Below are 26,977 nucleotides of genomic sequence, written 5' to 3'. Positions count from 1 at the left end.
ATCAAAAGAAAACCTCCCGGACTTCTATCTCACAATGTTCTGCTGCTGCATGACAATGCACGTCCTCACTCGGCTCGAAGGACCCAGAACAAACTCACAAAATTAAAATGGGAAGTTTTCTCTTATCCTCCGTATTCTCTAGACCTTGCCCCCAGTGTTTTTCATCTGTTCTTCCAACTCAAGGCACACCTTGGAGGCAAGCAGTTTCAAAATGATGAAGTGAAATCTGCAGTGAACACTTGGCTGTAACTACAGAACACATGATATAGCAATAGTTTGCAAAAACTGGTGTCACGCTACCAAAAATGTTTGGACAGAAATGGTGATTATATGGAGAAGTAACTGGAGAGTTGTAATATGTAAATAAGTATCTGTAAAGTTAATAAATCGTGTATAATATAAAAAAGAAATAGGGAAACTTATTTATTGGATGCCCCTCGTAATTGAGTAGTATTAAGTACAGTAATAAAATTGTTACATTTCTGTATTGGGACATTACATTACGACAATGTTAATAATTGCTTAATTTTAGATTAAATTAAAATTGCAATCACATGATCAAAATTCCCCATGTTTATCTTTAGTTAAAAATACATCATGACTCCAATATTTCCTTTCCTTCTTTTGGTTATTTAATTCTTCCCTTTCAGCCTTTTTATACAAATGTGCTAAAGCTCTTCTGCAATCCATTTTAATCTGCAGCCCTTTGTATGCTTCAGTTCCATTTGGTTCAACTCTGACAGATGGAAGCTAAAGAAGGCACTTTGCTTCGATTCAATTCCATTCTGCTAAGTGGGAACAGACCTTTAGTTGTCTCCATTTTTAAAGCTCCTAATGTTCGAATTATCTAACCACCTACATTCATAAAATGATGAACTTTATTTACTTTAAGTCTGAAACATTTGATTTTACACTATTGATGTTGTCATGCCATCTATTCCAAATGACATAAATGACCATCTTACCTTAAGGAACATAAATCTTTCTTTGTTGCGTTCAAATTCCAAATCTTGATTTTTCTGCAAAGCATCTGGCCTATGGGCAAAAGAATTAGAATATGTATGTTATGGGCATATCCTGAATTGCAGACAGATCTTGAGGAGCCTGGGAAGATCTAGTGTAGAATGTTGTAACGACAAAATATGTCGAGTTCTACTAGCATAAAAATGCAAACAATAAGAAATAATGAACTGGTCAATTACTGTAATTAATTAATTAATCTAGCATGATAGGAAAAGGAAAATAAGATATAATGATCTCCATCCAATATACCATTCTGTAAATGTTAATTGGTTACTAACTACCTTCAGATACCATCATTGAAGATCCTCTAGCAGTGCTAGTCTGCCAGAGTGGAGAATTTTATTTCTGATGTAGGGTCACTATTAAAGTGGAATTCATTACCTCTAGCAATAGGATTATAAGTTAAATTTTGAAGAGGATGAGAAACTGTCCGTAAATTTTGTCTAGAGTGCTTTCGTTCAGAAAGAGGTTTCTTTCACTTGCAGTAAGTAAACTCGTATCTACAACTTTAAGTTCCTTTCTCTTTTACCATCTGCGAATTTTGTGGATATAATGGCAAACATTGTAAATTGCAGGATGATTGTGTTAAGGTAAATATATTGTTAAACATCCGACAAACTCGGAGATCATTTCAAACATGATACAAGGAACACATCACAGCCATAACCAAATCACACAATACTTCTATATACACAGAACACAGCACAAACACCAACCACAACTACAGCAACATAGAAACAGACAAGGAAATCTTAAGTAGGTACTGAATCTAAAAACCAGAAATTATATACACTAGAACAATATGAAATATACAGATATACAAACACGCATCCACAACATATCCCCAATACACGTTGTATTTGATACAACACTACCGATCATAAATACACCCACCATTAAAACACCATCAGAAGAAACAGGAAACATGCAAGGACCTCAATAATATCTGAAGATGGCTTCAAATCAAACCGAAACTAGTCAACTAAAGTAAATTATCATTATCTTTCACGTTAACACAGGAAAATTGTCTCTATTTATCAAATCTTAAGTGATAAAAGTGTGTAATCAAGTTATATATATTTATTCATTTATTCAATCATTCATTTATTTATTTAAGGAAGAACGAATAATTTACTTGAAGTCAGTGAAAGTCTCTATTTTCATACTTTTCATTGCTTCACAAATATTTGGAATGACTTAGATAAAAATATTTAAACCCTGAACAATTACTCATGAATCTTGTTTTGAATCTGATGCAGAATATCATCTACATAAAGGAATCATGATACAGAAAATGAAACTGAATTTTGGAAATTAAATTTGAGTCCACAGCAGTGCTGAGAGTACGGCTTCTGCCATTATACCTCATCTCTATACTGCATTCCATAATATCTGACAGGCAATGTAAATATTGCCAGCAGAGGAAGGAAGCTCATTTGCTAATAAACCAATGACAGAGGTGACATTCCGTGCTTATCTTGAAGTTGGGGAGTTTGAAGCATTCTACCCCCACCCAACTTCAAGATAAACCTGGGCTGTGATCTCTTCCATTGGTTGTTTAGCAATTATTCGTCTCCCTACCTCTGCCGGCAATATTTACGTGCCTGTCAGACATTATGGAATGCAGCATAGTGCTATTTCTTGCCCTATTTTAATTTCATGTTACAATGTTAATCACAGTAAAAAATGACAGTGCAGAGTTATATGTGCACATAATTAAAATAAACTAACGTCATATAAAACAGGATAAAACAATGAGTAATCTTCTATTAGATCTGACCACTTTGGACATGTGAGAGTGTGCAGAAGAATGAACTCCCTCAATTACACAGTACAAATGACCAAACATTTTGCATCAATATGATTACCAAGAAATCTTAATTATACCTTAACAAAAGTCATGCATGTGTATAGTAGAAATATAACTTCAGTTTAAGCAGAAAAGTAATATTCACATGATGGCATCGATTTTTCATTCCTAGGTCTGGTCAAAAGCAAGCAATTTACATGTTATTAAACATTTGCCATAGCGTTCTGCCCTACAAAGTCCACATAAAATAAATGATGCCATCATATGACCACAAAATAACCATCCTACCACATATTAATTTCTTTAAAAAAAAAAAAAAAAGCGAGTTATTTTACGACGTTTTATCAACTGCTATGGTTATCCAGCATCTGAGTAAGATAAAAGTGATAGCGCTAGCAAGATTAGTCCAGGGTCCAGCACTGAAAGTTACCCAGCATTTGCTCTTAACTGGTTGAGGAAAAACCCTGGAAAAAATCTCAACCACGTAACTTGTCCCAACCAGGATTTGAACCCAGGTTCGCTAGTTTCACGGTCAGACATGCTAATCGTTACTCCGAGGCAGTGGACCCTCTTAAAATGAACTATGTATTTAAACTTGTTTTTTCTACTTAAATAACTGATAGGATAATAATTATGTGATAAAATTTTGAATAAAGGCAGATAAAAGTACTAGAAGAAAAAAAGAATAAAGATCTTTCCTACTTTGAATACTGGCATTCTCTAATCTCCCCATTCACATCCAGATTTGGCCGATGTCTGGAATTGCCCATAACATACATATAAATACAAACTTTTCTTAATGAAGTCTAATTTTACAATCAAATGATTTATTTTCAGATAAAAACTACAAAATTCAAATGAGGTACAGTTATTAACAGTTTATTCAGTTACTTTTTTGATTTCCAAATTAATCTTATATGTACTGTATTTTACTCACAAATAAGACCCTGCCTCACATATAAAATTCTGCTATGTTTCCATTATCTACAAATTTTTTAGATAATATGCAGATATAGAATCATTCCCAAGTTTTTCAGCATTCAAAATCGGGGGTGGAAAAATACTTTGGGTCTTATATGTAAGTAATACAGTATATCAAACAATACCATGATACCTAAAATACGTATATATTACAAATATTTAAATGATCAAGTAGAATCTGGATTTCAACTTACGTCCGAACAAAGTCCACTTGCACTGAATGATCGATAACAAGATCTGATGGACAAATTGGATTAATACGATCTGGATTACCACCCAGTTTCTTTACAGCATCTCTCATAGCTGCAAAATCTACCACAGCTGGGACACCAGTAAAGTCCTGAAAATTTACAAAATTAAGTTATTGTTAAAGTGCATTAAGATTTATCACTACAATTCAACTCCATAATATTTTAAAAACAATACACACCAATTAATGACGTAACAAAAGAACTTCTACTGCTGCTACTATTACGACCAGCACCACTACCACCACCACCATTACAACTACTATCACCCTAATCTATCTTTATCATCACCACTATCATTGTTATATTGATTCTCCAACAAAAATTTCTAAATACAAGGCCTAATCACCAGACATCGGATTCTAGGGCAAATGCCTATTTTGTTTCTTTAGGAGAAAAGTAAAAATAATTATTAATATTTGTGTTTCATGGAAATTGAAAGGTATTCAAAGAGTTTTATAGTGCCCTAAAATGCCCTAAAACGGTTATTAGAGCCTAATTTGTTAATATTCGCCTAAAAATGCCTAACTCACTGTAAAGTTTCGCATTTTACTCTTACTTTTTATAATTTATACGTACATGCATTCACTGCGAAATTTAAGGCATTTAAAAAGTGGAAAGTTTGCTTCACACCGGCCATTAAACCATTGATAAAGGAAACAAAATGTTTTGAATCTCACGACACTCGCAATAGATTTCACCGAATTTAACATGTTTGGAGGCATAAATGCCGACAAAGAACCAACCTTAGTTTTGAAGCAGGCAACAATCACAACATGTGCTGCTACCGATTCAGAGATATACTATACTATAAAAATGACTGTTTTCGGTCTGAAACCGATTAGCTGTACTGCCCTTCAGAGTGTCATAAAATCACAATTTTTGGAGAAAGAGTGTTTTTGAAATATTTATGAAAAGTCGTAAAACTGCGAATTAGTAGGGTAAACCGTTACAAAATATTTAAAAGAATGGCCCTCCTAGTGTTAACACTACCAGGAAATGCAACAATAAGTGGAACTTTGTATTTTTGTCCAATTGAATCTCAATAACAACGGTTCATTTGAATGCTCGTTAACTGTTGCCCTTTCCCTCACCTTATTTGTGTTGAGAAGTTTTGAGCGGTAGGACGTTTTCCTGTGAAGTTTAACGCGATAATGCCGAAAAATATAAGTGCAAAATCTACATTGATCCGACAATGGCTAACAGAATATTCAGAATTCACTTATGATGGAAAAATAATATTCTGCAAGATTTGTAGCAAACAGGTAGTTGAAATATATAAATTCTATTAATTTTAATGAGTAGGCCTATAATATTTATACATTGACTGAGCTATCCTGAGGTATAATTCTTTTTAAGACCACTACACTTTAACCTTTTAAATTCCGATAGTTAAAGTATTTGCAGGTCATTAAAATTTTGACTGTTCGAACCCACTAACTTTGTGATAGAAATACGGCAATACAACAATTAGGATTTTATTTTAATTCAGTTTACTTTACATTTTTAGATTTCGCAAGAAACGAAATGCCACCTAAAGCAGCATGAGCAAGGAGCGGCTCATAAGGCTAAAGCTCAGCAGAAAAATCAACTGCAACAAACTTTACTAACACAGCCTACTTCATCCAATCTCAGCAGCAATTTCTATGCTGATTTAACCAGAGAGTTTGTTGCTGCTAATATTCCCTGGAATTCAATTGAAAATCCGGTTTTAAGACAGTTTTTACAAAAATACTGCAAACAAAATATCCCATCTGAGTCGACCCTAAGAAAAAATTACTTAGACAGACTATACAATGAAACTTTAGCTTCCATTCGGGAGGATATAGGTGATTCTTACATATGGGTCTCTGTGGATGAAACCTCAGATCCTATGAATAGGTATATAGCAAATATGGTAGTAGGAAAACTTAGTCCTGATGGACCTTCGATTCCACACCTCGTATGTGTTAAGGAACTTTCGAAAGTGAATAGCCAAGCCATTGCTTATTTTGTAAATAAAGGCCTACAGTCTTTATACTCAGGTAATATACACGATTCTAAAGTTCTGTTGTTTTGTACTGATGCTGCCTCATACATGGTTGCTGCAGCTCCACTTCTTAAAACATTTTATCCTAACCTCACGCATGTAACCTGTCTAGCACATGGCCTTCACAGGGTTTCTGAAACAATCCGGAATGAATTTCCTCTTGTCAATTCGTTTATTTCTAACACAAAAAAAAAAATGTTTTTGTAAAGCCCCATCCAGGATTTCAATATTCAGAGAGAACTTTCCAGATATCCCACTCCCACCTCAGCCGGTTGTTACATGATGGGGAACCTGGATTCAGTCAGTGGTGTATTATTCTAAGTATTTTAAAGAAGTGGTCACAGTTATTGATAAATTACCTGAAACTGATAGTGCAGCGTGTGTGAAAGCAGTGAAAGATTGTCTGAATGACTCATGAGTGAAAAACGATATTGCCTACATAACATCAAACTTTTCTTTCATACCTGCAAGCATTGAACAATTAGAACGTGAAAAACAATCTCTTTGTAGCCAAATAGCAATAGTAAAGGAAGCTCATGTGAACATACATTCTGCTTTGGGCGAAACTGGGAAAAAAGTTAAAAATAAGTGGGACAACGTATTAAATAAGAATGTAGGATTTTCATTGTTGGAAAAAGTATCAAGAGTGATATCGGAGGAAAGTGTAAATGTTCCAGTAAGTATTGATGTTTCTATTGTACCTAATTTAAAATTTGCGCCTCTCACATCAGTTTCGGTTGAAAGAAGTTTTTCTGCTTTCAAAATGATTCTCAGTGACAAAAGGCAAAGGTTAACTGTGGAGAATTTACTGTGTACTGTGCAGATAATTATAATAAAGTCTGAGCATGGAACTGAATTTCAATAACTTAAAATGAGTAATCTTGATATCAATAATCATTATTTCATTAGTTTCAATATATTAAATTTGTGCAGCTCTGTTTATAAATATAATATAGTATTCTTTTTTAATGTTTAAACATACTTTTTTGTGCGTATTTTAGTGTATAACTAAAAATTTCAGTGAAAGAAATAAGTATGATACCTTGATGTGCCTAAAATGCCTATTTTCATTAAAATAGAACCTAATTTTACAAACTTTGAGCTTATTTTAGGCGCCTAAAACTGCAATTTTTAGTGCCTAAAAATCCGATGTCTACTGATCACATATAACAGACTGATCAGCCTAAAACTAGGTGCTCACTTACTGGAAAAAATTCGTTCGCCGCATTTGGATTTTTATTCTTTACATTATTTTAAATGCAGCATCACCCACTTGGCCATATTGCCTATGTCCGCATGACTGGATTCTGTTCAGAATTCTGGCCAGATAATTCTAAACTAATTTCTGCATGGTCCAAGATCGAAATAAATATTGCCATGGCAAATATATCGACTGCAAGGCCTCCAAACACGGACATATTGAAGGTATAATGAAATTGATGCGAAGCTTATTTTATTAAGTCCAACAGTATGAAGAGCTTTATCATTTATTAAATTAGAATTATAGCAGTATAATATGGAGAAAAAACGTATGGGATGAGATTGTAAAAATACTAAATTAACCTTCATAATTTATTTAAGGTACAAAGCTATTCATTTTATTTCCAGGTTCAGCTCAGAACATTACAATGAAATAATGCACTCTAGCAGTAAATTCCAAGACTATTTGATGATTAATTCGGAAATGCGGACAAGTGAGCAATACTATAATAAAAATCCGAACACAACAAACGAAATTTTTCCAGTGAGTGTCTACCTTAATGCACTATCAAGACAACAACTTTTATCAATTTCATTATGCTGTCATCTAGCAACATTATAACCCTGATAGAAGTACATAGAATAACAGCTTGCAGCAGTACTTCCATCTAGCAGTTGTTACCAAAAAAATTCATTTTCGACAGTGGAGATCTTTGTGTTTCTCCTCTTTTATATGTTGCCATTTCATAACATGGGAATGGCAATCTGATATATAACATGATCTGAGATACGAGCCATGCACCTTTAATATGCACAATGTAATGTGTAATTTAATTGCACTATTTGTACTTGCATTAAAAACTCAGTACTTCGCAGTTCATGCTCGTATTAACTCTTTAAATCTCAATAAAGTACACAAATGAAAAATTGTTCGACATTACTGTAGCAATGGGAAGATAACGTGTTTTTTGTCCAATGACAGGGCCCTTAACTTGCCGTTATTCGTACCAACTCTACAACTGGCTCATAGATGTTGCTAGTACCGAAAGCATAGACCATTCAGTTTGTCAGAGACTATTCAGATTGTACTAAAGGTGGTGAATCTACATTACACTCGTAATGAATGAATGAATGAATGAACAAATGACGATGATTTTTTTATTTTAGTAGGTTATTTTACGACGCTTTATCAACATCTCAGGTTATTTAGCGTCTGAATGAAATGAAGGTGATAATGCCGGTGAAATGAGTCCGGGGTCCAGCACTGATATTTACCCAGCATTTGCTCATGTTGGGTTGAGGGGAAAACCCCGGATAAAACCTCAACCAGGTAACTTGTCCCAACCGGGATTCGAACCCGGGCCACCTGGTTTCGCGGCCAGACATGCTAGCCATTACTCCACAGGTGTGGACCTGATGATGGTGATGATGATGATGATGATGATGATGATGATGATGATGATGATGATGATGATGATGGAGAAATTGTTGTGATTTCACAGGGAAACTGGAGTACACGAAGGAAACCTCTTGGCCAACACAAGTCATACATTCAGAGTGGAGTGAGATTTGAACCAGGACTTCTGACTTACAAGCCCAGCTTGCCAGTATGGAGCCATTGTGATAGGTATATCATAATACCAATAACAAAAGAACACGCAATTAAGATGTATCACATTTCTCTAATATCTTAGTATGTTCTTAGATCTTAGATATACGACACAAATCTTCACGATATCAACATGCAGTAATTTTTATGAAGGGCATATTTAAAACATAAGTCATACAATGTTTGCATATTTCATATATCTCCCTCCCATTAAGAACGTTACATTCCTTACACTTCAGGGACTCTATATATCTAAATTTCTACTACTGTTATCTCTTATGATTCTCCCTCCCCTACCCGCAATGGTGTGTAAGTTGGAATAAAGGAAGGTTGAACAGAGTAAGAAAGAGAGTAAGCTGGAATAAGGGAAGGTTAAACAGAATAAGAAAGAGAGTTATCTCTTACGACACTGTCCATAATCAATGTTTGCATCACATTCAATTCTTCATGTGCCTGTGTAATAGTGTGTCCATGACCTTGCTCGTCCACCAGAACTGAACATGTTATAGCAGATATCTAATGCACTTTGTACAGATGAGTTTCTCTCATCCATCTTCTATCAGAAATTATACTGTACATTATAAAACCGAATGGTTAATTTTTTTTATTTTATTGGGTTATTTTACGACGCTTTATCAACATCTAGGTTATTTAGCGTCTGAATGAAATGAAGATGATAATGCCGGTGAAATGAGTCCGGGGTCCAACACCGAAAGTTACCCAGCATTTGCTCGTATTGGATTGAGGGAAAACCCCGGAAAAAACCTCAACCAGATAACTTGCCCCATCCAGGCCGAATGGTTAAAAATTTGTAAAATAAGCATACTCAACACCAGTGATGGAATCTCCTAAAATAAAAAATGACTCCTCTTACATGATCAGAATTCGATTTCTTTATATATGCGTATATATAATTTATAAGCATGGCCAAACTAGTATTTACTTTTTTTTTAATACCAACTTACATAAAATTACCAACACAATTTATACATTAAGGCACACAGGATGAAATAAAAAAAATATATATATAATTTTTTTCTCTCTCTCTCTTTCTTCATTTCCCTTCTGTCTCCTCTCACTCATCCATATTCATAGTCACCTCTCTTCCTTTCATCCTCTTATGTTCCTTTTTTACTTGGTTATATAATGACACTGTATCAACTACTAGGTTACTTCGCGTCAATGGGATTAGTGATAGTGAGATGGTATTTGGCGAGATGAGGTCGAGGATTCGCCATAGATTACCTGACATTCGCCTTATGGCTGGGGAAAACCTCGGAAAAAACCCAACCAAGTAATCAGCCCAAGCGGAAATCGAACCCACACCCAAGCACAACTCTGGATAAGCAGGTAAGCACCTCAGCTGAATGAGCTACTCCAGTAGCTGTTATGCTCTTCCTCACCACTCTCAACTCACCCCTTTCACTTTTCCACTCTGCTTTCATTCTCTCCCAGTCTATACTTGTCTACAAGGTACTGGATTTTTAGTTATATTGTGCACAATTAGTTACTACGAGACTAAAACGATTTTCAACATATTACCTTCTTTAGGCCTATAGGATATTTATCTTACCAGGTACTTTCAACTTCTAATAGTTCCAAGTATTTCTAATTTTGCTTCATATGGTACCGTATAGGCTCCTTTTTTTAGCCCCAATTCTTTAACAGTTACACTGTTGGATTAGATTTTAAATTCACTTATTCATGTCAAAAATCCTCTGACAGATTCTGGCTAATATATAGGTCTACAATTATTATCAGGCAGTGCATCTCACTTGATGATATGTGTCAGAGGAAAAACAATTATTTGTATACATCTGAAGTCTGATTAATATAATATTTTACACAGCAATATATGCAATGGAGGAGGAAAGAAACTGGCCAACCTACCCCATTATCTCCTGGTTTAGTTGCCTCATAAGTGATGCCTTGTTGATATCACTTGTGAGGTTCAGACCTGTCTTCAGACAGTTGACTAAACAACATGGCAATACTCATGAGAAATAATAAATTATACAATAAGATTACATTTAACTACTGGTATTACCTGAAGAATAACTCTTGCAGGCTTGAAGTTAACTTCCACTCCTCCTTCCACTGCCTGGTTCTTTTCCCAGTCAAGTATAGCCTGAACATCTTGCTCTTTCACTTGGAAGTTATCACAGTTTCTTACTGCTGACTCCAATAGTACTCGTATTGAAAATGGTAATTTATCTGCAAATAAATCGTGTCATACATGAAAATGTATAGTTAAGAGGACCGGATACCTCCTATCTCAGCAATGTTAAATTTTCAATGTTTTGGTACACTTAGCTCCTAAAAAATTGAAAATACAAAGCAGATGGTTTTACTCTATTGGTGCTCCCCCCCCCCCCCCCACCGATATATATATATATATATAGTGGCTCCCATTAATATTTGGTTTGACTGGCATGTAAAATTAAATTACACTAATTATTTTTAAAAAATTAATGAAAATAAAAATGTGCACTATAATAAAACTAATAGCATACTTTCTGTTAAATTACATAGAATTACAACAAAATTTAAAAAATCTCCTGTTACAAAAATAAAAATTATAAACATTATTACATTCTTTGTGATAGAACATAGTGCCTCATTCGGTTTGTTCAATTCAATATATTTTTGAATACCCCTTCTGTCTTAAAAACAGCCCTCAAACGCCTTGGCATGCTCCTGGATAACTTCGTAGTAAATTGGAGACTAATTTTCCTCCATTCTTTCGTTAATCTCCATTTCAGTTCCGTCTTGGAAGTGATAGGAGTTTGTCTGACCTTACGATTAAATTCCTCCCACAGATTTAAATCTGGTGATTGTACTAGGGTTCGGATTATCTTGGGACAGTTGTATAGAAGCCATAAACGCACTTTTTCAGCTGTGTGTTTAGGACCATTATCCTGATAGTACTTCATACTATCTTTAACCCCTAGACTCTCTGCACTTCGTTTTAAATTATTTCTCATAATGTCCAAATAAACATGTTGATCCATCCTTTTTTCTATAAAAACAAGTTCACCAACTCCATACCATGACGCTGCCCCCACCATGTTTCACTGTTGGTAACAGATTCTTTTTCTCGAGTTCTTAATTTTTCTTATGCCACACATACTGTTGCCCATCCGACCAGAAGACATTAAATTTGCTTTCATCAGCAAATATCACAACTTCTCATCAATTTTTCTCTTTACGGACATGTTCCCTTGCGAACCGAAGCCGCCTCCTTTTATTTATTTCATTTATGTAAGGTTTTCTCCTACTCTCCCATTAAACCCCCTTTCCTCAAAACTCTTCGAATTGTTTCGGCACCTACCTGCTTCCTAAACTCCTCACAAACACATGCTGAAAGTTTCGTTGCACTTAGTCCTGGATTTTCTTTTACTGACACTAACTTACTTTCCATCTCAATCAAAGAGTAAGACAAAGCTAAGTAATGCAAAGACCCCGCAGCCCCAATGTCTCGATTACTTCCCAGGATGTGAATGAAATATCCAGATAAAAATTGCTAAACATAAAAACGATAGAAATAGTGAGTGAAAAATCTCTTGTTCAACTGCGAAATGGCACCTAAAATAATGGTTATAGTATTGTAAAGGCAGTACTATCACCTTGATTGCTATTAATAAGCTATGAATCTATGTTAATTTACTTATTTTACAAATGGAAATGAGTTTCCTCTTCTACGTGTCAGTTCTCGTTGCCTTCAATTTTAATGTCTGTTGCTAGCTATCTGCTCAAGGTGCACTTTACGATAATACTACAGTTCAAATAGTTATATACGATACTACTAATAATCTTTCAGTTATTTTACGAACATTGTGAAAACGCACGAGCAAATTATTTGCGCATGTCATCCTAATACTCACCGTAACTTGCTCCTAAACTTGGTAAATCGAAGTATTTGAACTCTTGTCCATTCACTGACAAGTTCTTTAGGTGTCGAATGTAAGCAGTATTCTCTGAAAAAAAAATGTATAATTTTACTTAAAATCTGCATACATTTTTATTCAAATATCGCACAAATAGTATGATATAACATTGACCTTCAGTCAAAAATGTAATTAGACTATGTGATTACTAATTGACCGTATATTTTTTAGTCATCGATACACAAATACATCTTATATTTATAACGTGCAAAATTTGACAAGCGCATACTACAGAAGAACTATTAGCACTTCAAACCATATTCAACGAAGAGTATATCTTAAATTAAAAAATATGGATAAATAATAACCCCTCATACAAACCTGCCATTGCTGCAAAACGTAACGTCACGTATACGACCGACTGTCTTCTGTTTGCGGCCAGTAGTGGAATCCAAGTTTCACTTCTCTTTGCGAATGACATAACCTCATTATGTAAGCAAGTTGTAACTGAAAGTAAAATAGAATGTCTTTTAAATTATTTGCAAGACAGATAGACTGGAAATGTTTGCATCTTTAGTTCTGTTTATCACACGAAGACTGACTTTTTTCAATATGATAGCCACGGACAATACTTTTTAAAGATACAATTACGAATTTAAAAAAATGGCAGGGGATTAGTTGAATTTCTATATTCGCATGGAACGTTTAGGTGGTTGTGCGATTATATGGGTTTGGATATTTGTAGTTATGGGATTCCCTATATAGTTATGATGTGTGTGAAATACATTAAAGGTCATTATATATGTTGCATTAATGTTAGTTTATTTGTATTTTTATGTTATGTTGCGGGTTGCATCGGTCCGCTGACGCTGAGGAGCAATGATATGTTGCAAGTTGCATCGGCGCGCTCCCGCAAAGGAGCAAGATGCGCATGAAGTAGGCTACTAAAAGAAATTGTAACTGGCATTTTTCCCAAACAGGTGTCCACTTAAACGTCATGTTAAAAATTAAGGATCAGCTTTTTTGAGGAAATTCTCTCATACGCACAAATAGAATTCTGCATAAATTGCAGAGATGAGGTTTGATATCGAAACGAATACAATATTGTAATATCTTTCGAATTTTTCGCTTTAGACAAATTCCTCTTAGCTAGCACAGCCTTTGATTCAATGGCAGTCCTACAATTTGAGGGTCCATGAAAAATCTGCTATAATGTCTCCCAAATTTTCTCTAAGGATACCGGTACGCATTTTATTGCGCCATTAGCACATTCCTCATTGTTTAAATATTTTTCCGTGAAAGTACAGTACACAGTCAAGAGCATAACTCTGTTTATTAACCACGTTGCATACCAAGATTAAACTGGGTTACACAACGTGGTAATGAGATGAACTTTTAAACCCATACCGGAGTTTGTAACTTGGAACCTACCATTGCTTCACCAGTTCATGTATAAAAAATAGTAGTGCAAAGATGGAAGTTGTTACAGCAGGATCTAGGCTATATTTTATATAGCCATGGATCAGAAGTTGGGATTTTGACATTAAAATTCTGAGAAAAATTAACAGCAGCAGAGATGAATTTCTGGGAATCTGCAAGGATATCTCGGCAAGAAAAATAGGAAATGAAATTATAAGGCAAAAAAAAATGAATGTTCAAAATTCAATTACGGTATTGATTTCACTGAAGATAAACTGGAGTGATACAAATATGTAAAAAGAACAGAAGAACAACAATTGCCACAGAGAGTTATGGAATGGGTACCACAAGGATACAGAAAAAGGGAAGACCTGTGGACATTTGGATGAAAGAAATACAACAATGGAGAGGGATATTAATAAAAATGTATGGTCTGATAGACACGAATTGGGGAGCGTTATTAAAATGTACGGTAATCATTGTAATCATGGGCTCTGGAAAAAATGTACTAACATTGTAAAACTAGAAATTATATATATTTATTTATGTAGGCTATAACACGTATTCCTGATACTCATAGGATTGGAAAAAAGATCATTACAATCCAGCACTGCGATCTTATAGATGGTGGTAATCCCCACTTAGGCACCAACCCACACCTACTGACTATGCTAAGTTTTGCTGTGTATCTAGGTTTCGAAGCAGGCAGCCTCCTCCATTCTTTGCCAGCTGGCAATCGAGGAATGCTATGAGATAATAATGGAATGATGCTCTTGACAGAATTATGTTGATGCCTAACACGAGAGAAAGGAAGGTCCCCACCTGTGACCTTCTCCATTTTCTGTCATTGTTGGCCTCACAGCTGCTCTTAGCGCTTTAATTGACATCTGTAGTACGTGTAATTCCATTGTTGAAGGTCTGTCATTATTTTTTTTATAATTGTGACATTTTTCCTGTCGTCTTGTACTTATAAGCATTTCAGTTGTGTTGAAGACTTAATACTGCAATCCTGTGTACATTCTGTTGTCTTCACAAATGGATACAACTCCACGAAAACGGTCTAAAATTATAACATTAGCAGAGCATTCTTCTATGACACAGAGGCAAATTGCTGCAAAATGTCACATTGGTTTGGCTACTGTTAATTCGATCATAAAACAATACAGGGAGACTGGATTCATCACACCCCAGAAAAAAGGAAACTGTGGCCGGAAAAGGAAGACTTCACCTGCAGATGATCATTTAATTGTCAGGAAAAATAAATTAAATCCTAGACTAACTGCTGTCGACTTAACTCGCGAGTTAATGATGACCGCTGGGGCGAATATTCACGTCACAACAGTGCGGCGTAGGCTTTTGGAAGCTGGACGAAGGGCTCGTAAGCCTACCAAGAAGCAACTGCTAACCTCTGTTATGTGTAAAAAACGCTTAATGTGGGCAAAATTACATCTACACTGAACAGTGAATGACTGGAAGAATGTACTTTTTTCCGATGAGTCTCATTTCGAGGTCCACGGCCACCGTGTTTCTTACGTACGGAAGCTCATCTCCAACAAGCACCCAAATACCCCTCTAAAGTAATGTTTTGGGGTTGTTTTACACATGAAGGGCCTGGAGCATTAATACCTATCAAGGGAATGATGAATTCTGACAAATATATTCACTTATTGGAAACCAGAATCGCACCCCAGCTGCAAAAATCATTTCCAGATGGCAGAGGTGTGTTCCAACAAGACCTGGCACCATGCCATACGTCTCGAAAAACTAAAGAATTCTTCAACAAGAAGAATATTCAGGTACACCCCTGCCCAGGCAACTCACCCGACATCAACTCCATTGAGAACTTGTGGTCAATTTGCAAAAGAAGAATGCAAAAAATGGATTGTTCTACAAAGGAGAAGATGATTTCTGCCCTCATTGGTGTATGGTTTCGCGATGAAGAAATGAAGAATATTTGTGGGAAATTAGTGGAATCCATGCCAAATCATCTCAGAGCTGTTATTAGGAACAAGGGAGGCCACATAGATTACTGAGGTATGTCTTAGATCCTTTTTTATCCCGTTTGAGTGTTTTTGCATAAGTAATTACGTTGTTTGGATTAATTTGCACGCTACTGTATCTGACTAGGACTCAAACCCGGACCACCTATGTGGCAGACTGATGGCTTAGACCACATAACCACTGCAGCAATTCGACAGGTAGTACGCAATGAGTGATGTACCGGTACTATAAAATTACAATTTCAATTGTCTCACCCATAACAGTAGCAATTTTTATCCTTAAATTTCTCCAATTGCCAGGGTCGCAAATCTTAGTCAGAGACAATAGTCTCTCTTAATATTGAGATCTGACACTATACTGTGTGTTCATCCACGGTACTGATCCCACCAGTAAGGTTTTCTATGATACCAAATATGCCATACATAACACTGGCCAATACATTTTTTCGGAATGTCAGTTGCATAAGATTTTTCAATGATTCTTAATATTTTTGATGTGTTGATTTCAAATCTGAAAACGGTTTTTTTTTCTCCATGCTCTAGTCTTCAAGCAATTCGAACTTTTGCATTCCAGCCGTTTATGTTTATGTTATTGACAGGTAATAAGGTAATATTGTTTAGATACGAATATTGTTTCCGTTATTATTTCACATCTGATCATGGCTACAAGGAGACGTCAATGTATAAACAACCCAGACAGTTTTTGCTACACATTCGCAGAAGCAGAAGCTTCTAATTTATTTATGAAAAACAAAATCTGTTAACATATAGAATTGCATTCCATTCTTCTACACACTCGTTTTCCGCAAATTTTATGTAGGCCTTTTTTTTTTTTACTTAGTTCCGCATGGTCACAAGTCTTTATTTTTAATTTAACGAAAAACTGGTTTAATAGGATGGAACTGACTTAAGGGCCGCTCTCACTTCGGAATCGAATCAAACAGAATTTCTTTTCACAATGTATTTAAATGAAAGATAGCAGAAAGTGGCGCATCTAATGGAACCAAACCATCAAATAGAATTCATGAGCTAAAATATTTATTCCACTACCAGAACCAAACTTCTTGTTTCGAGTATGATTGTATGTTCTCGTAAAAAACAAATGAACCACATCCATTTTTAGTAGTGTAATTTGTCTGCTGAAAGTTATTACTGAAATAGTATGTAACAGAAAATTACAATTTAATATGGACGAAGAAAGAGTAATATATCTTGTTCCGAATTATCTGCTATTGTAAGACAAAATGCAAAAGTATTCTGTAATAATTATGCCCGTGATAATGCTAGGAGCAAAATAAGTAAATTAATAGAAGCATCAGGTAAAAAATAAAATTCAAAGCACAATAGAATGGAATTTTGTTTCATCTCTCAGAAGATAGTGGAAAAAAGTGGAAAGTGCGTGCGTGCGTGTGTGTGTGTGTATAGTTAAAAAAATCCTATGAATCCAGTATTTCTTTTCTTCTTTTGAATATTTGTTTCTTCTTTTTCCGCCCCTTCATATAACTGTGCTAAAGCTATTATGAGATTCATTTTGAACTGCAATACAAAGCTGTTTAGTTCGATTCAATTCCACTAGATGTGAGTGGCTGCAGTCATTTCACTTTGATTCAGTTTGATTCTGCTAAGTGAGAGCGAGCCTTCAGTCTCTGGAGCGAATGGCTATGGACTGGGAGGAATTTATTATTTTCTGTAAATTCCAGAACTATGGTGTAGCTTCTATAAAACTGAGTTTTTTTTTTTTCTACAGCACAAGACTGAACATCATCATCTAATATTTGGACTAGCAAAAATGAGAATCTATGCTTAAGCTGTAAATGGACTACAATGCTTCCTCTGACAGCAAAGTTTATGCAAATAAAAATTAGCACACATTCTAAAGGGGTTAAGGAACTTAAAGAATGTATACTTCTTTCCTGAGCTTATATTAATTAAATTGTAAATTCTACAATATAAGGAAATGATTCATATCCTTCTTTGTCATTTTTATATGAAAAAAAATTAATGTCAAAGGACTTTAGTATTTATACAATATTAATAAAAATTTCTCTCTATATATGTATATATTTTACAATGCATTTTGTACAAATCTAATATCTACATCCATAACTTACATAAACAAAGATAAAATACTCAGATAATTATTTGCAACTACATATTGCACAAAATTCTAAAATGCATAACAACTGCATTATAAATTAAACACCTAATGAAAATATATAATATGACTGTTAGAATATACTTACACATTTTTACATACAATCTGTACATCTTTAAAATAATTACAATGATAACTGTGATGTGTGCATATGATAAAATATTTTAGCATAGAAACTCAAAAACCTCAAAATTATGCAGTTTCAGATGATTATAATTGCTTAGAAGTGGGCTTTGATTTCATTGTTGTAATGGCCAGATATCAGCTGCATGAAAGATAAACAAAGAGAACATATTATTATCAGAATGTCATTTTGCAACTCTCCAGTTTATTACATGAGCTCTCTGCCCTGTTATCTTTTATTCATTCCTTTTCTCATCTAGCTTTATATTTTGATTTTCCGAGACTTAACTTTTAAGAGTTCTAAAATCTACTATTGATGTTCAGTATAATTGCAGTTAGAGATATTTTTTTCTCTATGTCTTTTTTGAGTTTAATATTTGGAATATTACCACAGTCTAGTATATACAGTCACGAAGTCTGAGTTGTTGAGAATACTGGGAACAATAGACTGTGTTGGTACTATTTCGCATTGTCTGTGATGAGGCAATAGTAGTGATCCTAGTGGTTAGCAACTATCTATTGAGCTTCGTGACTGTATATATTAGACTGTGATATTACTGTGTTACGCATAATCATTACATCTTATACAATATGTTACAAAAATGCTGGGACAAATTTTGGAAGCCAAAACAAGAAAACATGTCATATCAACATATACCCGGAAATGTCTAGTTTATGGGTTATTATTAAAAGATAACACTCAATGCATTTCGGAATGCAATCCAACTTAGTTTGTTACAAATAAGGGTCCCTTCAGACAATGCCACTTTTAGAAGCACTACCGTTCGTGGTGCTGCTATCAGATGACTGTTGGGCCACCAATTTCCTACACCTACACCGTCACAACGGTATACAGGCTATGTTACGACAGAATAATATAGAATGACGATAATAATAGTAATAATAAATAACAATATAACCATAGACTAGACAACTAAATACCTGGAGTAGTGCAAATTACGCATATGTTATTTATGTAATAAAATCTACTTTATTTCATGTAAAATAAAATAATGCATCTAAAATAATGTAAATAAATTAACAAAGAGATAAAAAAAAATTAGTTGATCTCAGGTTCGAACCTGGGTTCAATTACACCACGGCCTTTGACTTTACCATTACACTACAGATACCTATTGTAATATAGTCTATTGGTTGAATTACGTGCTATGAATGGTTTATGTTTGCAGCCTATTATATTTAATTTTGAATTCTTAAAAATATTAAACAAAAATATGTTTTATGCCATACTGTCTGTCATTTGCGTAATTTTAAGTTAATATTTTTTATCGTCCTGATGTAAATCATCAAACAAGGTATGAAATAGTTCTCGATTTAGTCTTCAAAATTAATGGATGAACCCAGACTCTTCTTCTACTTGTACGTCTATTCTTTCTCCGTCTGAGCAAAGTTGCCAAAAGTATATCTCCTTCTACGTCCATGTTCACTGGAATACTGAAAAATTCTCTACTACAAAAATTTAGTGTATTAAGCAGCACTACTAAAGTGGCCTCGTCTGAAGGGACCCTAATAATTAACTTTTGCAGACAATCGATTGATGTTATTGATACATGTCTACTCCTGATGTACACTGTGCCCTAGATGGCCATGTATTGATAAGGGAACTTGTTTACATTCGTGATTAGTCTGTTTCGTACATTTGACTCGTATTATAGTTCAGACACATTTGAATGCCTAACTATGGCAGGATAATCATGTGTCAGCAAGCAGATATGACTTTTATGAATGGTCGCGCTAATGGTAATGGAAACAGGGCTTCGCAGCTGTATCAGATGGTGTTCCCAGATCGAAGGCAACCAAATCATAAAACCTTCGCTGTAGTGAATAGTCGAGTTGCAGAGACAGGAACCATAACACCACAAACTATGGATCAAGGAAGACTGGGAGTCTCTCATATGCTTGACGTGAAAGAATGTATTCTACTGAGAATGAAAAAAAAAAAAAAAATGCAGTTTGCTCCATTATTTTAAAATAATTCCCTCTTTTATTATTTGGCTCTTATCTCTGTCCGACACATAACTTAGAAGAAAGAGGAAAAATGGTTTGTAACTAAAAAATTATTGTGGCATACTCAGTAACAAGGTAGACTAATGCTTCTCTCTTTCCTTTCCTTCTATGTGCCATTAGTGGCTGAAAGCCAAATGACAAATGAAATAGCAGAGTTATATTAGTTCCACTGGTAGAAGACGACTTTATAGCCCATCATACTAATAGATGACAAATTTGCATTGGTAGATAGTGACTTATTCAAACCGGGAAGGCGAAGATTTCATACTCATTCTACCAGATAGTGAATAGTTGAGTTAATAACAACAAATGTTCATCATATTACTTGTAATTATTTGCAAATAAAATCAACTAATTTTAGCAAATTTCTGAATATATTACATTAAGAATCAGTTGGATACAAATAATATGAAAAAATACAGAGTCGAAGAGTACAACAAAGCCACTTTTATAAATTAATAAATATACCCCATACAGTAAAAATTAACTATAATTAAAAAATGTAATCTACAATATATACAAAAACAATAAATTAATTCTAATATAAATAATAACATAAAGGAGACCGAAGCACTAACATTTAAGAGGTGATTCTACATGTTAAATATAACAAAACTTTTATTCTTTCAATGAAACACCATTAAGAAGGAAAAAAATTGTCTTTGTCCAATGTTTGCAGTACTCTATTGCAGAAATGGCTGATTGCTGTACAAGCAGATAGGTAAAAATAATCTGAATATTATTGTCTTGAAACTTTTTTTGCTAATTAAACCGTTTAGTCATGAATTTAAATTAAATAATTGCGAAAATCGTTAAAATAAATCTTGCAATGCAGGACACTTATTGCGTATCACCAACTGAGTACAGCAGGAGACGGGAAGATAAGAAGTGGATGCTATGCTTGCTAGAGTAGCCATTCTGTTGCCAAATGCTTCATAGAAACGTAACGATTTCCTCTAAAATGGTGAATGTTAGAGAAAAAATTTATTTAGATTTTTCAAATCTCTTCTCATTATCTATTACCAGTTTCATTTTAGTATAGAGGTTACCATTCACCCTGTATAATATATCAACAGCAGAGAATTGAACGTGGATATCAACTTTCCTGCATGGAAGTGTAGCTGTTTAACTACTTTATTAAAAGCATGCTGTGAAGGTTTCCACCTAGAATACCTTGTACTACTGCATACACGAAAACTCTTGTTAAGCATGCAGGACTCTTGACAAAATTCACTACTGAAGAGGTCGGTTTCATTTTGACCAATGTACACTAAAACACTCGTACATAAACATTTATTCAATGCTTGCTGTTAAATATTGGAGTGCAAGAGAGTGAATGACATTGTCAAAAGCTGAACATTACATACCAACATTTACACATAACCTTATGTTACAGCCTATTAGGTAGAAAAGAAGAGAAGCATGATGATTGAACAAAGAGTTTCATCTTAATACATTAGCTGTATATTTTCTTTACTGCTGCATATAAAATACATTTCATATAAACAGTAAGCATACTGTCAGTGAGCACAAAATATGTACCAGTACTTAAAATATGTGCATTATATATTTTCGCACTCATGAAAGCCATTTCATACATTAAAAGAAGGATTATTAAATTTCAAGAAAAGATTTAGTTAAAAGTAAATTCCATGTTGCAAGAACTTGCACACGCAAAATGAAGAGAAAATGGGTGACATGCACTCTTCCATGCAATTCTTTGGAGAAAAACCAAAACATTTTTCTATTTCCATAATTTCCAATACAGTACATTGTTCTCAGAAATATGGGTTAACAGTCATAATATGGCAATAATGTAAATATTCTTCACTGATGCTTCTTCCAGGAGTACGATACTCTAGCAATGCTATTTAGTTGAATGGTTAGATTTCTGGCTTTAAAGAACAGAATGTCGACATTATTTCAAATTGTAAACTTTTTTTATACTGTCACATTGTAGGCTACACTATTATCAGTTCTCAGAATTCGTTTTCTTTCAGCTTCCTTGCAATGTTTCAAAGACTAATCTGTGGTGTTCGGGTAAAGTGGGATGTCATTTTTTTGTGCAGATGGAATTTTGTTCCCCAGGTGAACACACAAGTTAAATTATGCAAGCGAGTTGCAAAAATCAAAGAATACTAGCAGTTGATGTGCTTTATATGTGTAGAAAATTATTTGCAATAAGGGTTCCAAGTTTAATTTTCATTGATCTCCAAACACATTTTTATGACTTATCTCCCTTTACCCAAACACAGATAATGACTCATTTATTATGTTATTATTATTAAACCAACAGAAAAGAAATAAATTTAGAATTCTGAATGTTCTTTAATTTACTGAGTAAGCAATTCATAATTAAAAACTTAACAGAACTAAAATTAAATTAAAAGAAAAGAAAAGAACTTACAATCTGAATTCTGGATTATACCATGGGTTCCAGCCATATCTCTGTTAGCCAAAACCCATCGTTGGAGTAATATATTCCTGGAGGAAACCTTAATAAAGAATGTTTACAGTATTTACAATGATGCCATATCGCTAATTTTAATTCACATTTCTGATAAAAGATTAAGAGTGTACAGTATGTAAATAGAAAAGTGTCTTGTCTTTCTTCAAAGAATTATTGCAGGATGAAATGCATGTCTACCAAGTTTTCTTAGCCTTATGTGTATGCGTGTGTATGTGTGCGCACGTGCCATGTTCATGCAGATGTGTGAACTCACAATTTTTTGAGTTCTCACAAAAACTATGTTTCTTTCTTATCATTTTATATTATATTATTATTAAAATGACTACCGGTATATAATAATAGTAATAATAATAATAATAATAATAAAAATAATAATAATAATAATGTACCAGTAATATTCGTAATATGATGCCCATACTGAACAATATTTATCAAAATCAAAATTAGTCACCGGCGTAGCTCAGTTGGCTAAGGCGCTTGCCTGCCGATCCAGAGTTGCGTTCCAACTGATTTCCTAGATGGTTTTTTCCGAGGTTTTCCCCAACTTAAGGCGAATGTCAGGTAATCTATGGCGAATCCTTCACCTCATCTCGCCAAATACCATCTCGCTCTCACCAATCCCATTGATGCTAAATAAACTAGTACTTGATACAGCATCGTTAAATAACCAAGCATATATATATAATATAACTGGCGTCGCATAACAACAGAATGTCCATTTTCGGCATCCATACAGCAATTTTGAACTATCGACCAAATAGAAGATCAATGAGATGCATTAGAAAGAAAATTTCTTGTAGACTGTAACAGTTCTTACAGGACTACAACATGACAAGTAGGTTATTATTATTATGATGATGATGATGATGATGATGATGATGGCTATAGTAAGAAGTTGAAGTTATAATTCTTACCTCTAACCACATTTTGTTTTTTCAGCCCTTCCAAGCAACTATATTCAACCTTTCACTGCATATGCACAGCAAATATTCTTACATCCTACAAATGGCAGATTCACTGTTTCCTGTTATGTACAATACACGTTCAAATATTGAACCGTTTATTATAACATTTCTGTGTATGTATCGATATTAATGATAAAACAAATCTCACTCACAAAATTCTTATAGATAACTTAAAACTTGCATTACATTTTAAAGCTAGTCTACAAATATAGGAATTTGTTTGAATGAAAATTCAGGTAAATTATCTTTACCTTTATTACATGTCGCTATATATCTAATTGCAGTCTCGTGTCGATGACATTTTATGAGGTTTACATGCTACATTCTAAAAAATTTGTTTAATTTCAGCACTATGTAATTTTCACCAATCTACATCCACAGCCTCCTACACATCTGTTACATCCTTCCTCAGAAACTGTATAAGTAAAATAAAATAAAATTATGATCCCTTCCCTCACATTGCCTCATATCCAAATTTCATATAAAAATCTAGTATCTATATTATTGTCTCCAACCTCAGAAGCATACCTTTCCAATACACGTGTACTGCCCAATTAATAGCTCAATGCTGAAAGATCCAATATTTACTAGTTTCAAATTTCAATTACAAAACTTTTTTATCTCCATTTTTTTCTGCTTAAATTTTTTTTTCTTCTTTTCAGTATGAAAGTTAACGAGGGACGAATGCACCTTGTCAGTATTAAGATGTCCATAATATTGAACATTTTAAAATGCAGCTTGTATGTTGGCATCACAATCATGTAATTTGTAACCCACTTTGCATTTATATATTAAAATAAGTATCTCCATATGTATGTATGTATGTATGTATGTATGTATGTATGTATGTATATATTATCGCCGCGCTCTCATGGTTAACATTTGGCAGGTCTTTGAGCGGCCTCATGCATAACATTCGGCAGGTCTTTGAAATTTAATTGCATTATTGTTTTCAATTTCTTATGTCGCCGCTCCAATCACTCGCCTCAATTTCAATATTGCAACCAATAAGCTGCTTCATTATTAAATGACGCCTACTTGTCTAATCCACGTGGACTAAAACCGAGGACGAACATTAAGGTATGTGATTAAACATACTCGTATATGAAATAATTATAATTATAATAATAGCCATTTAACAATATAACAAACTAGTGCTTATTCTTATTGAGGAAGTAAACGTGACAATGTGACGCTTAGAGTGAAACCTACAGAGCAACAATTGGTTGGCAAAATTATGTTTTAAAAGCACACCGCACGTTATTGTATGATGCTGACATGTTAACCATGACAGCGCGGTGATAATATCTGTATTATGTCTGTAATTAATATCAAGCACATTGGAATCTTCAGGTACGCATAATTTATACCTGCACCTATCCAAAGAAAAAGTAGGAATCCCTGCTGATTAAGAAAAACTAGAAACCTTTACAGATTCCATTCAACATTCCTTTAATGAAGGTTTAAGCATTCTTCTTAGTAAAATTAATACAAGAAGCAGTTGGAAACCTACTTTACAAATTGTTCCCAGTCTCTTTATTCAGTTTCTATCTTTTCTGATATATAGTACGCATGTGTTGGGAAGAGATCACTGAAAAGTCTTATATTTTTAAGATAAAATCAATAATTTTTTAATAGTATGGCATATTAATTTGCTACATACAAGACAAATAGCAAGCATTTAACTGCAAAACATATTTTATTGTGCAACAAGCACAAGACCTGAATATCTCATGTATTTATTGAGCAATTTCAAATCATCAAACATCAAAGTACATTAATAAGTTACAAGTTTCTACCTGAAATATTATTAACATCTTTGGAATTTCACGTGGAGTAATCAGGATGAAGGAAAAGAATGAGGATGAAAGCAGTCTCAGTGTACTGTATATTTACTCGACTAGAAGATTGGCTATAACTTTTAAAATCTTTGCATTAAAAAATCATAGCTATTTGAAGTTATACTAGTCAGCGATGTATGCAACAGAGGGGAAAGGAACTGGCCACTCTACCCCATTATCTCCTGACTTATTGCCTCATGAGTGATGCCTTATTGGTGTCATTTATGAGGTTCCAACCTGTCTTCAGACAGTTGACTAAACAACCACCACAGTACAAAAAATATTACTACCAGATAATGCTTTTTATTAAAAAAAAAATCACACACAAAATCTGTATTTACAAATCTACAATAAAATATGGTCGTATGGCAAGACTTAATGACGTAAATGAAGTATTTTTCATAACTTTTAATACTGAATCTTAGTTTTCTATTAATATCTATGATATGTAAACACAGTTAAACAATAATAATCAGATAAAGAAGTATATGAATGGTTCAAACATAATTCCTGAAAAATGATATTTTTTTGTACATATTATTTATTATTTGAACTAACACGAAGTAGGTCGTTAGAAATTTATTAAAAATATTATGAGAATGAAAGTATATGTACAAGAGTGAATATGTTGTAGTTAAGGGTAAGACTATAATTCATCAGTCATGAAAAATAAAATTACAAGTATAAACCTCATTATATAACTATGCTCAGTTACATATGAAACATGCGAGATGAATAAACAAGCAAGGATGAGGCAGGCACAATGCACAAGAAAATCACTCCTCACTCCATAATATTTTAGGGGGACGAAAAGGGAATAATCTCTACATACAATATCTAAGAATACGTATACGTTGGAGCGACGATAATCGATAAAAGAAGCAGCGATGCTATATCAGAGAGAATTGAAGCATGCATTGTCATTGAAGTGTGCATATTGGAGTAACGATAAAAGTGAAGAGACACGATAAAAGTGACGAAAAAGAAAAATTCCATTTTCTTCACTCTTGTCGTTCATATGATGTCTGATTAAGATAATATTAATCTGTATAATGACCGGTGGTTATTAATATATCCTAATATTAATCGATTTATTATTATTTCGGCATATTAAATTAATTATCATAGATATTGGCAAATTGATCAGTTGTGTATTTATTCGAGATACGTTATGTGATCACAAGAACCA

At 34.0% G+C, this 26,977-nt stretch overlaps 1 protein-coding gene across 2 annotated transcripts in view; it reads right to left on the bottom strand.

Moving 5' to 3' along the window:
- LOC138697833 (cytoplasmic aconitate hydratase-like) overlaps window positions 1-13,290 on the bottom strand; it is a 70,210-nt gene extending 56,920 nt beyond the window's left edge. Inside the window, exons 1-6 of one of the 2 annotated variants that reach the window (XM_069823393.1) lie at window positions 13,169-13,290; window positions 12,785-12,877; window positions 10,948-11,114; window positions 4,009-4,154; window positions 3,536-3,589; window positions 966-1,035 (exon numbers count right to left, since the gene is read on the bottom strand). In XM_069823393.1, coding sequence (XP_069679494.1) covers window positions 966-1,035; window positions 3,536-3,589; window positions 4,009-4,154; window positions 10,948-11,114; window positions 12,785-12,877; window positions 13,169-13,268 — 630 coding nt within the window. In that variant the 5' untranslated portion in view covers window positions 13,269-13,290. The remainder of the gene's footprint in view (window positions 1-965; window positions 1,036-3,535; window positions 3,590-4,008; window positions 4,155-10,947; window positions 11,115-12,784; window positions 12,878-13,168) is intronic. The other variant, XM_069823394.1, reaches the window with a different exon arrangement.
- Window positions 13,291-26,977: the final 13,687 nt, after the last annotated feature.

Source organism: Periplaneta americana, chromosome 4 (assembly GCF_040183065.1).
Source record: "Periplaneta americana isolate PAMFEO1 chromosome 4, P.americana_PAMFEO1_priV1, whole genome shotgun sequence".
In the NCBI taxonomy this organism is placed as follows: Eukaryota; Metazoa; Arthropoda; class Insecta; order Blattodea; family Blattidae; genus Periplaneta; species Periplaneta americana.
Note: the sequence above shows the minus strand (reverse complement) of the source record. Positions and strands in the feature narration are given on the sequence as shown.